General features: G+C 41.2%; 1 protein-coding gene across 1 annotated transcript; it reads right to left on the reverse strand.

Moving 5' to 3' along the window:
- Window positions 1–384: 384 nt before the first annotated feature.
- XKR9 (XK related 9) lies at window positions 385–10,475 on the reverse strand. The gene is given in 3 exon segments (XM_044423749.1): window positions 385–1,028; window positions 3,465–3,670; window positions 10,213–10,475. Coding segments are annotated over 3 exon segments (1,113 nt in total).
- Between the last annotated feature and the right edge of the window lie 7,370 nt (window positions 10,476–17,845).

Genomic DNA, 17,845 nt, shown 5'->3' on the forward strand with positions numbered 1-17,845 from the left:
CGTTGTTCAAGAGAAACACCATGAAGAACACATTCCTGCAATCAAGCCTTGGCATAAAAAGGCACGAGTGACAGTTGTCAGCTCTGAAGCTGAGATACATGATTACACACACACACACACATACCCCACCGCTGCCGCCACTACTACAGATACATGGAGTTGCTGTTCCTACCCAAATCTTCAGTAGCGAAGCAAACCTGAAAATCTATGTTGGTTCAGTTCATGTGAAATGAACGTATGTTATTTCCCATCTATTTTTAGAACATATAAATACAGTTTATGAACACTATTTACATTTTGTTTTACTTTGCTTTAAAGATAAAAAAATAAAAGACAGACCATTTCAGAAACAAAACGAAGAAGCAACTATTGGTTCCATTTGATTTATTGCATCAGGAATGTCCTTATTCTACAGGTTTCTTGTCTTTCACCTCTTGGTCCATCAACTGCATCTGGTCCATCAACTACATCTTGAGTGTAATAAATAGTAGGATGAAAAAGTCCATAATAAACACAAAGAAAAGCAATACCTAATACTAGGGTGATAACAACTGTAATAATCACAGCTGACAAGTATACTTGCACACTAAACATTGATTTTGAGAATATACAGATACACATTATTGCTAGGGTTAAAAACACCCGACTGACAAAATAAACAGACATGGGAATTTTTGTCCTTTCTCCCTTAATATTAAAAAAGGTGAAAACAAGAATGATTCCCACAACAGTCCTGTAAACAATTTCTGCAGCTTTGGTTTTGCAAAATGCAGTGTGCTGTTTCAATACCCAAATTATACTGAACCAAAGGAGAACCACTAGAATGATGGCACATGCAGTGCTGAGCCCCGCAATCAGCACAATGCTAAGTATCCCAGATGTCAAAGTCAACAGTTAATACAAAAGATACATTATTTTGGAAGATATCTTAGTAAATTTATTTTTATCAGGCAAGGATTTCCATAAAGCTATCATATAGTCCAAAGTTGCACATGAAATGCTGCCAAATGTGATGGCAATGAAAACATCTAAAATAAGAAAGAAAAGAAAAACATTAGGTCTGTTAGAAAAAGAACTTCCATATTGCTATATTAAATCTTCACTAAAAGAATAAGGCAGAATAACTAAGTAGACATAATTTTAGTTCATATAAATTGCATTTACTAACTGCTAGAGGATTTCAGGCTAAATGACATTCAGTTATGCTCACATAAGACCTGTGCTTAAAGAACTACAATGTCTACCTATTATTTATTTATTACATTTGTATACAACCATAGAGCCCATGGGACATTCTGAGCAGTTTACAGAATAAAAATATATCAACAAGAATAAAAACACTACAGATAATAAAATCTATTAAAATACAACAAACACTACAAAAATAAAAGCTAATAAAATATTGTTTGTTTATTTAAAACTTTTTTTTAAACGATCCCTTACTGAAGTCTCAGGAAGGTTTAACAGTAAGACAAAAATAAAATAAAACACAGCATCCTAATCAAATTCTACCGTATTAAACCCATACTAAAATAACAGTCAAACTTTAAATATTGGGAAAACAAAAAGGTTTTAGCCCTCCACCAAAAAGAATAAAGTGATGGCACCAGGCAAACCTCTCTGGGGAGTCTACTCCACAAGCAGGGTGCCACCACAGAGAAGGTCCTTCACTGGGTAACCACCCTCCTAATCTCCTTCAAGGAGGGTTCCTGGAGAAGGGCACCCGACCCAGATCTTAAGGAGCGGGCAGGCACATATAGAAGGAGATCCTCCTTCAGGTAACCAGGTCCCAAGCCATTTAAGGCTTTAGAGGTCATCACTGGGATCTTATATAGGGCCTGGTCTTCAACTGGTAGCCAGTTTGGGTGGTAAAGGACCGGTGTTATATGTTCATATCTGCCTGTCTCTGTTAACAACTGGGCAGCTCTATTCTCAACCATTTCTGAACTTACATTTGCTAGTAACCCATGTTCAAAGTTACGCTACTGTCAAATAAATCCCTAAACAACTTAGGACCAGAATACCTAGTATATTGCCTTCCCTTATATATATCCAATTTACTGCTAAGGTTATCTGAGGAGGCCTTACTGGCCATTTCAAAATTATTGGAATTTGCTATACAATACCTCAGCAGTGGGCCTTCTCAGATGGGACCCCCACTCTGTGGAAAGAACTCCCTTATGAAATTCAGGAAGCAGAATTGTGTCTTTAAAACTTGTCCTTTAAAAACAACAACAAACTTACCCCATTTTTCCCTGAACCATAACTGAATGATGTTCTACATTACTGAGCTCTGTCTTGTTTTCAAATTCATGTTTTAAACCTAATTTAATTAAAAATAGAAATATTGCAAATAAATAGTGAAAAAATAAAATATGAAGAAGGATGTGGACAGGCAGACAGCCCCCAGTATCCCTGTGGACCTGGTATCTAATTAAAACCTTCACCAGCTGTCTATAATGGTCTGAACGCATTCAAGCAGCTGTCTTCAAACTTTCACCTTGCCTAGGACTATACTATACTCCAAAATGACAGAATGTTGCACAACTAACAGAATATGGGTGGCTGTCCGGGCTGGCATCAAAGGTAGGCACGCTTGGGCACCTACCAAGGGCCCATACCCCAACAGGGGCTTACTGATGTCTCCTGGGGTTGTTCCTTTCTTTACCATTGCCTGCTTGTTCATCTCTTTCTCTGGCCCAGATAATAGTGGTGGTAAGAAGGTGCATTTTCCACACCTTACTTGTTCACTGACTCACTGCCTCTCAAGCAAGCAATTAGTAGCAATCATGAGAAAGAGGATGGGGAGCAATAGCAGCTGATGACATTGATGGAGACATGTCACCTTATGTTCTAAAGCACTTTTCCAGATGTTGGCAGGTCCACTCAAACAACTGGCTGGTTAGTCCATATCAGTATGTGAAATATGACCTCCACCTCTTACGAGGTGGAGGCTGCTGCTTGGCCATTGCCAACTGTCAGAAAGGAAAACCTGCTTCTACCTGGGCTGAGCAATCACCAGCTGCTCAGTGCCCCTTCCTTGCCCCAGAGAATTTTTGCATGAGTTGCTGTTGGATATAGGAGAGGAGCGGGAAGGGGAAATTTGCCTGAATAATCCCTTTCCTTTAGACACAGCATGAACTTTCTGAACTTATACTAAATTTGAATGTGACTTTATTTTAAGCATCTCTTGAATGATGTACTGAGAGCATCCAAGACATTTGAGCAGGATATGTGAGTTGGATCTAATGGTCCAAGGCTGTTAGTATCTGTTCACATGAGACCTTAATCCACTGTACTTTATAAGCCATGGGTAATTGCCATGCTGTGAGAACCACAGTGTGGTTTGTTCATGGGCAACACCCTACAAGGAATTGGGTTGTTGGTCACTGTTAGAATAGACAGGGCTTAATATGATCCAGCATGGCTCTTCTTGGCTTTGCATAACTATACATCAGACTTACATTGACTGAAGGTACAGTTATCAGATATCATAAGGATATATACCTGAAGAATAAGCTGGGGTGTACTTTCCAAGAAGGTCTTAAATAGCCGGAGCATGCTTATATCAGCCATTTCACCAATTACTTTTGCATGAATGATGATGGTGCAGCCTGAGCTGTTTGATTGAAATGCAGCCTTGTAGCCAGAGTTCAGTATAAACCAATACCTAAAAACAGAGATAGAATGACACATTTTGTTGAGATGTTGGGCCAAGCTAAGCATTAGCCAACAAATGCATGCAAAGACCTTCTACATTTGCTTGTTCTAAAATGAAAAGCGGCCATGGCAGGCTGTGAATTTAGGTAGGAGCTGCATAACTCGCTGTCATCTTTCCAATTTTCTGTTCTCCTAGCTCAGCTTCTTTCCATTTGTGGGAGGCATACTCTGTCTCAGCCATTCCTCTGCCCAGCCACAAAGCCACCCATGGCTCCTGTTCCTATTATATAAACACCTGAACTGGGAGAGTGGGATTGTCACATGCTGTGTGTGTTATGTGACATCCAGTTCAGCCTTATGGCATCTAGATGGGGTTTTCAGTGCATTTTAGGGCCTGTTGAAGGACTCCAATATAATCTCACCTGTAAAGCTATGCAGACCTGGATGGAAGACTCTGGGAAGCTTCCACATATCCTATAAAAGCAGAGGAAGATGCAGGGTGTGTGTGTGGGGGGGGAGTGCTTTCTCCCTCGGGTTAGCTTGCTAGCTTCCCTTTGAGTTCCGGCATTTGATACATATAAATTATCTCTCCTCCTAAGGGAGTTTTTTAAATACATTCATCTTTGATAGATCTCATGGCTCAGCTGATTCAAATTCCTCAGTCTCCTTTGCAAAATAAAAATGACAATGCTAGATGAAACATGCTTGCATACCGAATGGTGTTATCATCCATTCAGCAAAGTTATTTCCCTGCAATTACCTACTCCATTTTCTATATCCCAGCATATCTTTTATCTTCTTTTTCATCAGAGCTGCATATTGAGCAAATATCCACAGCTGTTAAAAGAGAGATGCTCCAATCTCCATTCAAATAATAGCACTCTCTCTTGGTTTTCTCCATTCAATTCCATTCCCCATAAATGGATTGCTCATTTAAGGGGATGAGGAAATGGACGTCCTGGCCAAACCTTCTTGTCATCACTTGCCTTAACAGCCATTGCAACTCCTAATAGGAGTGAGAGATGCTCAGTCTAAAAATGTATACATTTACGAGACATCTAAATGAAATGCTGCAGAGCCACTGGAAATGATAGCGTTCCTAGCATTTGATTTGCCCACTATCTTTATTCAAAAACCCTTGCTAAAACTGTGTTTTTCTGTGTCGGATCTTGAAGTCTCCAATGCACAAGTGAAGATTTCCTGTTTCTCGACCGATGCCAACTTCCTTTTCTGTTTAAAGTTCCAGTTTATACAAGATAACAGGGCTGGCCCATTGAGGAGCTGGAAGCACCCACAATTCCGTGTAGAGCAGAGGCAGTCAAATTTTTCAGGACCACAGACACATGGGACAATATTTTGGACCCTTTCTTTTTAAATATTTGTATTCTTATTTTATTTTTACAATCTTTCAACAAAACCAAACATCAGCAAAAAACAAAAACAAAACTGCTGAGAATACAAAACATGAGCAGAACCACAAACACATATAGAGAAAGAATGGCAAGCTGGGATTCCATCTCCTCGTGAAACCCCTTCCTCTTCCTCTTCCCCCTGCCACCCGTGTGTGCTACTGCTGTCACTTCATCTGTCAGCCAGGCAGCACCACCCCTTCTGCCACCACTGCCTCTTATGGCCCAACTCAGCTACAAGAAAGTACGAAGTAGCCTATTGGGAGACTGCCTGCTTCGTGGCTGCAGAGATGAGGGGAAGGTGAGGACAGCAAACAGAACAGCCAGGGTTCTGCTGGTGGGGTTCAGCAGGTCTACTCGGGAGTCCAGGCATACCCTACATTGTCAGCCCCTAATTCAGACTGCCAAGCTATGCCTCCTTAAAATCAGACCTTTGTTTTGAAATTACCATATTTTTCGCTCTATAAGACACACCTGACCATAAGACGCACCTAGTTTTTAGAGGAGGGATCCATGGAAAGCTTCCTGATAATCACAGGCACATTCCCCATCACTTCCCCATGGGCTTCATTAAAAGACGGGTTGCCATTTGAAAACTCACACCGACCTGTGATTAACAGCTCTCACCTGCGCCGGAGGAGGGGGGCGGAGCAGGGTGCGCTGAGCACGTGCTGGCCAGGTGGTGCCACGTGGTGCAACCGGGCCGGCAGCGTGCCAGCGGTGGTCTTCCGGGCGGTGCAGCGGTGGCAGGTCTTCCCGGGTGGTGGGGGTGAGCAGTCCGTCTCTCCGTTTGGCCAGTGGGTTAAAGCCCGCAGCTCCTCCTCCTCCACGGCAGGTCTTCCCGGGCGGTGAGGGTGAGCAGTCCATCTCTCCATGCGGCTCCTCCTCCTCCGCACGCCTCCCCCTGAGCGGCACAGCTCTCACCTGCGCCGGAGGTGGGGGGCGGAGCAGGGCGCACCGAGCGCGTGCCGGCCAGGTGGTGCCACGTGGTGCAGGCGGGCCAGCAGCGTCCCGGGCGTCGGGCACACACACATTCACTCAGTAAGACGCACAGACATTTCCCCTTACTCTTGAGGGGGGGAAAAGTGTGTCTTATAGAGCAAAAAATACGGTATAACCTGCTTTTCAATTTTAGAAAATCTGAGGTGCTGTACACTAATATTAAAATGACAATATTTCAACAGACTACCCCAGGACATGGTGGGCTCTACTTTGCTTGAGGTGTTAAGAAGAGGCTTTGTGGCCATCTGTCTGGGATGTTGAAGCAGTATCCCAGCATTACCCATCCTGCAGTGAGTGGGGAAGAGAGGACTAGATGACTTTTGAAGTACCATCCAATTCTAGGATTTAATATGTTTAATATTAAACATATTATTAATGGGTTTAATATGTATATCACATATTAAATAATAATAAATAAATAATAGGTTTAATATGTATATCACAATGTCCTAGATTCAGTCCTTGCTTTTATAAACCCACAGAAAATAGCACATTCATACTTCTTTCCTTTCTGCACCTAGTACAACCACAATCTAGTAATGTAATCCCTTCTTCACAAAAGAGGCCTTGGAGTTGTTGGCAGTGGCAAATCAAAATGATCTATGTACCCATGGAGCTCCATCTGTTACATCCAATATTGGAACTCCCTGAAGCACAGGGGTCTTGGGATATGCATGTCTACTTTTGAAAATACGCTTGCATTCCTTATAGTAGGACCGAGCGGAAGTAATAAGCTTGACAGAATGTGATTTAGATGGACCACCATGAGTCTGCAAGGGAAGCCTGACCTTTCCATCCTACCATTTTTTTTTCCTTCAAAATTCTCCACACAGAGTCAAAAAATAGTAACTTTAAAAGTTGGGGAAATTAAATTGGTCCAATGGAGATTCCCACCCGACTATGTACAGTAAATGTACAGAAATGCAAATTCAGATTGAATCGCTATAATTTTATTAGACTTATAATTTTCATAGAAATATGCTGTAGTCTACTACAGTGCAGAATACTGTGGCCAGGTGATCTGTGGGCTCTCCAGGTGACAGACATTGATGGGCAACAGTTCTTAGGCTCTGTAAATTAAAAGGCAATTGAACAAGGCAGACATTTCAAACAGGAAATGCCTTCAAGTAAGTCCTTTGGCAGCCCTTCAAACAGAGAACACTCCTCAATAAAACAGCACATACAGCCACTCTCCTAGGTCTTGGCATGGCACTAAGGGATGGGCAGCACCTTTTCCTCTGTACATGTTCTATGTCTGCCTGATGGCTTGTGAGAGATGAAGGACAAACATCTAGGTCTGATCCTACTCATACCTCTGCAGTCTCCAGCAATGGACAGGAGAGTCACCTCAACATTCTGCCATGCTCCTTTGCCATCTGAGCTAGTGCTGTGCTCAGCCCTGCTACCTACTTCTGTGAAATTGTGCCCTCCTTGTGGTACTGCCATTATTTTTTCTGTCTTTTTCTTATGGGAGAGAAAAGCAGGGGTTCCATTTACTTTGTAAGACAGCATCTAAGGGGCCATAGGATTCTTTGGATTCCCATTCCAAGACTGGAAACAAAGCTTCAACTTCAGAGCTAGAGAAATCAGCACTCAAACCTCCTTCCCCTGCCCACAGACAGTGTGCTGGCTGCTTCACCCAGGCTGGAAAATAAACCTCAGGGAAGATCCAGAGAGCTTGCTCAGAGGCAAGGGAAGGAAGGAGACTGGGGCCACTAGGATGAGAAATATTTGACGATTTGATGCTATTTTTATTACATAGTTTTAAATTGCATTTTAACTGTGCTGTTACTGATGTGAGCCATTTTGAGACCTATTTTGGTATACATGGGGTATACATGTCTTGAATGAATGGATGGATGGATAGTAAATTTGCCTCTGCAAATTCAAGCCCTTGAAGGTCCTACATTGTTGCTGTTTCAGTTCTGGAAATGCCTAGGGATCCAAAGTTAAATCATGCTCTCTGAGCAGTGGGGCCTGTCTCAGTCTGAGTTCACTCCTCAGATAACATGATCCTGAATGAAGAATTCACACAAGTTTCCAAACTCACATGTCCATGCCAGCTTTTCCAAATCTGTGGCATAGGGTTCTGATAAAGAAGTGCATGTTATGCAAGTCACATTCTGTCTTGGAGTAGAGTAGGCTTCACATTTGCTCATAATAAGTGTGATCTTTTGCTGACAAGCTTCTTCGGTAAACTGATAAGCACTGAAAACCTCCTGGGCCTCTTCCCTATCCACAAGCAGAAAGAGCAGCCCAGAATCTTTCACCCTTTGGATATGCATTACAAAGTGATTCTGTGCATGTGAAGTTCTCTTCCACTTTTGCCAGTTGTTGTCATCATCCTGAAGCACTAGCTTTCCTGAGTCCACTGTGTGTGTCATTGCCACACCACTGGGATATCAAGGGAGCACAGCATCAGTGGGGCACCATGTAGCGTCATTGCACAGCTCCCAGGTGCAACCACTCACATGCTTGCACACCTCTCCATTGATCCTTCACTACAGCAGACTTTAGGAGAAGACTCAAAGAGGTGGCAAATGCAACTAGCATGGGCCCCCAGAAATACTAGGGGAGCTGAACACAGACCACTGAGTCCCACCTGCTGAGTTGTAAGAGATAGTGTGGCTACAGGCTATCTCCTTTCACCAACCATACACCATAAACAGCCCTATATATGCTGTTTGTTTTTACTGTAAAAATACCCAATATGCTGTTGCAGAAGGCTTTCAGCACAGGGTTTTCAACCTGACATTGCTTCCTGGAAAGCCCAGGAAAGCAAATGATGTTGTACAGTCTCCTGAGCTTTCAGATGCTGCTGCTGGACTGAAAGCCTCTCTACTATGAGCCCTGCACTGGTGTGAGCAACAACTCACAGCATTCACTTGAAGAGTACCCCACAGAAGCCTAGACTGCTGTAAAATGCAGCAATAACATACTAGATTAAATATGTACCTGTTCTTCGGTCCTTGCATAAATACTGGTTTAACTACATCTATTTTATTGTTTTTATTCCTTTTTAAAGCTTGTTCAATTTATATTTGGAATGGATATATAAAGCATTGACTAGAAATAAAGATAAGTAGTTTTAAAGTTTAGCATTTGACTGTTAATTTGGTTAAGTCTTTACTTAACCAAATACTTTAATCAGTATTAAATCAATACTTTAATTTGTGCAATGAGAGCCATCCATTCTCTCCCAGGGCAATTTCATTTTGAAGCCACTGTAACCTGCTTTCTTTTCACCAAATGATTTTATTTTCTCTTTTATTTATGTTCAAGTTGACGTTTCCTTTCTTACCATGGTCCCACTAGGCCTTAAACCAGTTTATTGCACCTAGTACCTTCCAGATGTGTTGCACTCCAGCTTCCATATTAACTGTTAGCCAAGGCTGAGTGGAAATTGTAGGCCCAAAGTTCCGGAAAACCACAGATTGCCTACCCCTGTTCTATCCTAACCTACCAAGCTTGACAGATCCTAGACACTAGTGCTATCTGATTCATACATTATTATACATAGTTGCCCATATGTACAAATGTACACCACTAGAAATTTTTGGTTACTGGCAGTACAGTAAATAAAATGTGATCAAATGGAAATCTCTACCATTACAGAACATTAAATACCACTAATGTCTCCAATTCACACCATTCTCCAAACTTTAACACCTTTCAGACATTATTAATTTTAGAGAAATTTTTATACAGATCAGATTTCAGTTAATTTCACTTGGTAAAAACTGAATGCATTTCTTAATTTTTTACTTAATTTGTTATAGTTGCTTTTAACAGTTGAGTGACTATTAACATGGCATAAGGAACAGGCATGAGGTTTCTAAGTATGAAAATCATAGAAAACAGAAACCTACAGCTGAAGATATGGCTGGTTATTTTAACAAACCATTATGAAGGTACCATTTCTAACTTTCCTTTCTAGACCCTGTTTATCCAGCCCAACATTCTTTTCTGACTTCACTTTCTACCAACTTAGCCAAAAGCAGCCCAGGACTTGTCTTAACCTTTGTGCAAATCAGACGATTCAACTAATCCCCATTCAAAGCTTCACCACCCACATGAAACATTATTTAGAGCATTATTGCACATATAATACTTTGTTCTATGTTCAAAATTCTGTGCTTACCAGGTAAGTAATCCACCATGTAAGAAATGCAATAGAAGAAAAATCCATTTCAGATTCCCACTAGTATCTTCTTTAAACCAGGCATGACTGAAAAACTGGATAATTACTGATGAAATAAGTCCTATGGCCAATAACAAGGTACCCCACAAATAATGTTCCTCATAAAAATATTCTGTTGCTTGCCAAATATCTGCTACGATATCAGCTACAAAAAACAGCACTCCAACAGCCATCAAAGCAAAATCTTGCTTAGTAAATCTCATTATCTGTTTTCATGAATGGCCATTTTGTTTCAATGGTGAGAAGTGAAAAACACATTTCTTACTGTAATTTGTTCTTTCAGAGCTGTGTATTTGTTTAAATGGCAAATCAAACTGAAATTACAGGTCTGTGAGGTTTCATTAGGGAAAACATCTGTGTGCAATTTAAAAGGTATTGGCAAGATTGTTTCTGATGAACCTTGGAAAAAATAAATAATAAGTAGATAATTCAGAACATCATCAAAAACCTCTTATCAGAAACACAAGTAATTAGTAGGAGGACAACCTGTACTATCCAATCCTATTTTTAACTTTGTACAAAGGATGGCCCTGCTAGTCTATTGCACCAAAAACATCTGTCTTTTTATCTATATAACAAAGGCATATTGGAGCAGGAGCAAAGAAGGCTGCAGGGTAGTTCATATCCTGGTGTCTCTAATCCCCTTCCAACCCCACAGTCCAACCTACTGAAACATCTCCTTTTTCCTCTCTCTCAAATCATGTTCCCTGTCTTTAAGTGTTAATTGCATGCCAGCTACATGGGGATGGGAGAACAGATTGCAGACCAGCTGAGTTCCAACCTTGAAGCTGGAAATCTTAAGGAACCTGTGGCCCCTTAGGTCCTGTCTAGGGCCATAAGATTGCTCCCTCCATCAATGAAAACCTATTAAAATTGACTAATGAAGATTTTCACAGTAATACATCAGCATATTTTTAAGGTTAATAAACCTTTCCGCCTAACTAAACCAAGTTAGGGTGCATTGCATCCAAGGCTGATTGTGTTATTTGGGTACATGAGACACAAAATGCCACAACCATCTCTCCTTATTCTTGGTATCAGGTCCCTGCCAGAAGATGACTTCACTGAACAGAAACTTGAACTTCCAGAGAAAGATGCTACTGAATCATCCATGCCAGAAGACCAGGAGGAGCCTTGGTCTTTGAAGGAGATGACCACAGATCAATTCCTGTCTGTCTTACCCTATCTGAAGGATTCATCAGACAAAGAAGTAGGGAGAAGCCAGCACAGCAGGCCCCAAACAGAACTAGACAGTAAGGTTGATGCTGCAGCTAACAGACTTCCTTTAGAACAGCCTAGGTCATTCCTAGAATTCCTCAATGGAAGGAAACAGAGCAACTTTACTTTTCAGAGAGAAGGATAATCAAGTGGAAGTACGAGTCCAACCAGAAGACACACCCTAAGAACCCTCCTCCCCTTAAAACAACATTCTAACCTAATAATTCAACTGTGCTAATTTACAGGAAGCTATACATTAACCCAGCTGGAGCATCCTCCTGTTGCAAAAAAACATTTTAAACCAGTGTTTGCCTTGCTCTTCAACTACCCACCTGGACTCCTCTCTTTGAAACCTGGATGCTTCTCACAATGAATTCTATGCTGTTCTCAGCTGGATGCTTGGCATAATGAATTCTATGCAGTTTTACTGGACTTGGTTTTCCATTTACTTGCTTCTCAAAGATATTCTAAGAGTTGGTACCTGCTGACACAAAAGCAGAATACTACCAAGAGAAGGTGACATTTTCCTGACCCCAGTAGCATCACCGCCTGAAGCAGTAGGACTCCCATGAGAAGAGGTGCTCACTTGCAGAAAATAACTCATTGGAAGGAAATGACACCTCAGGAATAGGACTGTGACCACAAAGCTCTAATATACTGCAGCTGAGCTTTGGTTGGGGCTTAGCCAACTCTGGTGTCCAAAACCTTCAGTCTAGCCTTGTGCCTGGTCCATGCTGGAAGAAATACTGTGTTTAATGCCTTGTTTCTTGCACTTTGTCTGCTGATGCTTCACACTACTAACTCTTTGATCCCTGCTTGATTCTGTTTCTGGACTGTGTAATATATTTAATTACTTAACTGTCCTTTGACCTCTGCCTGCATTTTTATTGCCAAGAATATTTCACAATAAAAACAAACTCAAAAATAACTTGGTACCCTTTTGTAATACCCAAAATCTGCTGCCTAGAGGCAGCTGCTTCACTAATGGTAGGACCATATTGCCAGAAACACTTATTTCCTGATGAATGTAGCTATTTTTATTAGCAATGTGTCTGCCCTACTCAGTGGACTGGACAGCTGCAGTGTCCTAACACTTGTGTGGTACTATATGTCATTCTAAGAGATGTCCTAAAAAAGGTTTGCCTGAATCTCCATCTGCGCTAAAGAGATACTGCCATTTTTGCAGCTCCTCTATCCTGGAGGTTTCTCTGATAGGCAGTTTGATTTTAACCAGGATGTTACAGAACATATATCTAAAAATCTCACTACCACTGGGCGTTTACTCGATATAAGTGTAACTAGTGCAGAATAGAAAATGGAAATATGTCATTTTGAAACTGAAGGTATACTATTCTACCAAACATTTACATAAGCATTATATTAATGTACAATGTGAAACAGATACTTTGAAAATGACCTTAGTGTTGTTTTTCAATATCCCACCTTCATAAATGTCTTCAATAGTGTGGTGCGTGTTTAGTGAGAACTAGTGGTATAGCTAGTTCTAGAACTTAAGGCTGAAGTCCAAGACTTCACAGTTAAAAGAAGTGTTCGAATAATTGCCCAAAAAGCAGCAAATGCAGAAGCAAGCTCCATTTATGCCTGTAGTCATGATGGTGCTGTAATTCAAGTTAGTTAAAAATGCAAAACTTTACATGGTTGGAGTGGGGTTTTAAAATTCAGGGTGGTTCAGAAGTGGTGTTGTGATTGTTCTAACACATCAGGGATATAGAAACCACTGAAATGGTGAATATGGGATGGATTTAAAAAGAAATGTTGTGAATTTCACAACCAAACCAACCAAATGAGAGGCCTATAAGACCATTAAATCCCAGATCCAAAATTATCTAGCCATATCACCACTGGGAACCAAACTAAATAAGTATGATCTAACCCACTGTTTTTAATCCTGTGATTGAAGGAAACATGCCTGACCACCAAAATGACAAATACAGTTTAGTCTTCAGGATACATATTTTATTAATATATGCATTCTGTAATCATAGAATAGTAGAGTTGGAAGGGGCCATGAAGGCCATCGGGTCTAACCCCCTGCTATTGCAGGACACCAAGTTATTCCATCCCACTCAGATGACTGTCCAGTTTCTTTTTTTAATGTCTCTAGTGTGGGGACGCCCATCATCTTGCTAGGCATCTGGTTCCACTGTCATATTGCTGTGACAGTGAGGAAGCTTTTCCTGATGTCCAGCCTGAATCTTGGCTGTCACAACTTGAATTGATTATTCCATGTCCTACAAATATGCCATAATACTTTATCTTCACCTCCCTTAAACCTAGTAAAGTCAATAGGAGAACTTCACTTTTAGCATAACTATAATGGTTTCTGGATTGCTAGTCTAACACAGTCCAGCATTGCTGGATATTTAATTCCTGGCAGTAGTACCATCATAAAAAACCTTATCTTAAAATTTGCCTTAAAATACAAAAGTTTCAACAGAAAATCCACGAAGGAGCTTTAAAGTTTCATTGCTCCGCGAGTTTTGCTCTTTGAAAAAGGCAAAAGGGGCGGAGCACAAAGTAAACTGAAACTCAGCCTACTGTGGGCAATATGATCTAGTTAATAATCTTCTAGCTATATGGATTGTCATTGCTTGGGCTGAGTAAGTTTTATTTGCTTTCAGTTACCTGTGACAGGTTGTTGGGTTTTTGTTTGTTTTTTACATTCCCGCAGGGTAAATTACTGCAAACATTTTGTTGCACATGGTTAAATACTGCTCCTATGCACACACATGCATGCATGCACACTCTCTCACACACAGAGAGAGACCTATTTCATGTTGTCTCAGCAACAGAAAGTTGTTATGAAACTGTCTGACACTAGAATAAATTTAAGTCTCTTTGACCTGTGGATGTGGGAAGTCATGAAATAGCCATATATTTAAACCTGCAACAGTTCTAGCTTTTGAGCTCAAGTTTTCTGACAGAGTATTGGATCAGTCTAGTGTTTCTGGAGTCTCCTTCAATTGCTCTTACGTTATTATTTGGAAGACCCTTGATCCCCATTTATGCCTGGAACCCAGTAGCCTCCCAAAATAGGTGACCATCACTGCCCCCTGAAGGAACCTGGTTCCTAAAGCAATGGAGTCTGGTTAGCTGGAAAGAGCCTTGAGTTTGTAACCAGTCCACATGACATGATGGTGGTTAATTAGTCACGGTGGCTCATTAACTATCCCATACATGCTGGTTACCTAGGAAATCTTACTGAGTGAGGGTTTTTGTGACCTCTGAATCTGGTGGTTAACAAACTACTCAGATCTGTTGCTGAGTGCCTCATTGAGCACATCTTGATGTATCAGTTTTTAGGAATTAAGCCAAATATTATAGCATGATCTTTTGTAACTTCACCTTGAGAGCTTTTCTTCCATGCACTGAAGAACAAGGAGGAGGAGAGTGAGAGTTAGTCCTTTCCCTGGAAACCTGTTTTCCTCTGGAGCCCCCCCACCATTAAGTTGTGTCCTCTGTGAGTATAGATATAAGTGGTAGAGGGTAGAACAGCTTGGTAGAGGGTTTCACAAGGAAAAGAGTTATGGATAAAGTCTTCTGTGCTAGAAATGGTTCCCTTGTGGGAAACAGTGATCAAGGTAGCATACACTGTAATACTTAATATGGTTTCCCATTTGACAGAACAGCCAAAGAAATTCAAAGAAATGCTGAAGACACATTCTTTGGAAGGGCTACTGGATGTCACCAGAATGTTGGGAGCAGTGGCTGCCATTGTCTAAAGAACTAATTAAATAATGATAATACTGACTTGATTACTGGGAGTTGAAACAGATTGACACAAAAAGAAGCCACTGCTATCTAGCTGTAATGAATGTAAATCTTCCCTTTGGGGGTGGCATTGAGAAACAATCAGAGAAACCTTAGAGTGCTTATATTTTTTTATATGTCTCAAGTTATTTTTGCCCAAAATAAATAATCTTCCACACACTCTGAATAAAAATTACAGGTCATGGAGAACCGCACACAGTGGATGAACTAAAGGAGTTCATCTCACAAGCATTTATCGACATCAATGCTAACTTGAATTTGTGTCACAGTGTTGGGGACAGGTTGCAATGCTGATGGAGGACATTTTGAGCACCTAGAGCCAAAACATGGCCATATCAGTACTACATACCTACTTTTGGGCCACCCTGTAGAGAACCACTCTTTCAGTGAGAATGTAGAAGGAAATGACTTCAACCACAATATGAGAAGGATTGAATCCATAAAGAAAGCCACAGACTTGAACTTAGAAGAGCTGAATGGAGCTATCATGGACAGGACAATCTGAAGGGCTTTCATCATAGGGTCTCCATAAGTTGGATGGCACATAACAAAATAGATGAGCTGACACAATTAGTAATATTTGAGAACTATCAGAGTATCAGGTGACAATTTTTGCTATGCAGAGCAAAAAATGCAAACTGCAAAATCTCTTCAAACATTTAGCTGAGACTGCATTAAGCCCACTAATTTCAATGGGAGGCAAAGGAAATGGTGCTGAGGATTGTATATGTGAATAGACTTGACAGATTACATAGTTTGCTTTGTAAACACACATGGCTGGGTTTGCACGACATGGCAAGAAATTGTGGGGTTTTTTTACCACTGCTGGTTGGTTCTATTGTTTGAATCGTCATCCTGGTATTTCATCAGTTTGCTTGGTCTTTAGAGATGGTAGACAAAAACAATAGTCTGCTCTATGGTTTCTTCATAGCACAACAGCTTGTTGTCTTATCTGAACCAAGAAAATGCAGCCCATTGTAGTACAGAGCAGTCCCTCAAGAGCAGGAGGAAAGAATTATCAACTGCCTCATCCTCTCTGCTGCAGTTCAAGGAGTGAGTCATGTCTGCACAGAGACTGTTTAACAGCTATGACAGTCGCCTGAACAGATTGTTTCCAGGCAAAAACTGGGAGAGGGACCATGGATTCACTAGCAATTTCCCATTCAAAGGACAGCTCCATCAAGAGCACCCCTGGCTCCCAGCTCCTGCCTGGAATTACGGTGCACAAGCAGGAACTGGAAACATGCAGGGCTATTCCAAGAATGGGGCAGTATCATGGAGCAGATCCCTCTCCCTTGCTTGTGTCTGAAAAGTTTATTATCAGGCATGGGGAAGGCAGTCGGCCGGGTCCTGCCATCCCATTCAGGGCAGTTGTGCATAACTGATTGGCCCAGCTCTTGCCCTGGGAGCTCTGGGGCAGAAGGAGCAGGAACACCTCTGCCAACACCACCAAACTGGGCCAGCTCTCAGCAGCACTCTCATGCTAGCTACTTGGCAAGAATGGTAGTTGTCAAGTGCCTTTCTTGCTGCATATTATTGCAATTGAGAATCATGATAAATTACAATGCTCAACAACCATGTGAGCAACCATGTTTTTGGGGTTTTTTTTATCATAGTTTGCTTGTTGTGCCATGGAAGCCCAATCAATAATAGCTATACCTGGTGATTTGAGCAAAGAATTATGCACCAATTTGGTAATGGCAGGACGTATAACCTTCAAGAAATGTTGTTACTGCCATCTACAGACCAAACTGATCTTCACAGTCTTCTCGGAAAACATAATTTACTAGCATTCTGGCAATAAAGTTATTTTCACGTGGCCAAAACCTTATTTTTATTTATATGCTCCTTGGTTGGAGAAAAAGGCTGGTCAGATTCTGAGCACACACAAATAAGCAATTTTAAAAGGCAAATTCATTTCAGTGCAGAAAATAATAAGCAGTTCAAAATAGCAAAGCAGTGGCAAAGAACAAACAAAGGGGAAAATGGCATCAATCTAGCACAGCCCTAAGTTAAGTCGCCTGCCTGATTCCTTAAAGACCTATTATGTCTGTGTCAAAGTTCTCCTGGTGCTTGTATCAGGTCATCCCATTTGGTTGGGAAAAAAACTACACCTGGGTATCTTTGCCAAAGAAACCGTGGGCAATCTTGGCTTGTGCCTGCTTTAGGCTCCCATACTCCCTTTGATTGTATGGGAGCTCCTGGCACATGTGATGGAAGAGAGATCTCCAACTTCTTTCTCCATTGGAATAGATCTGCCCTTGTCCCTCCCCATTTCTAGAAGAATCTCTTGATTTTGTCTGACAGTCTGGTAATGGATTATCCCCAGTTCTGAGATGAATATTAGAAGATTCTGTATCTGGACAGTTTAATATTGAATAAACTAGCTAAGGCCTACCAATGAGTTCACCCAGGTCCTCTGCATTACAATGCCACCGTCAGCTGACCTGGCAATTCATTTAAGCAACAGCTGGGAGGCTGGTGTGCTGCAGAGTGATGCCCTGGCCTCCACCTCATGGAGTGTCCAGTGGTGTTCTTAGAAAACAAATAAGGCAGGCAGTTG

Source organism: Varanus komodoensis, unplaced genomic scaffold (genome assembly GCF_004798865.1).
Source record: "Varanus komodoensis strain SLA01 unplaced genomic scaffold, ASM479886v1 scaffold14_1, whole genome shotgun sequence".
NCBI classification, from domain to species: domain Eukaryota; kingdom Metazoa; phylum Chordata; class Lepidosauria; order Squamata; family Varanidae; genus Varanus; species Varanus komodoensis.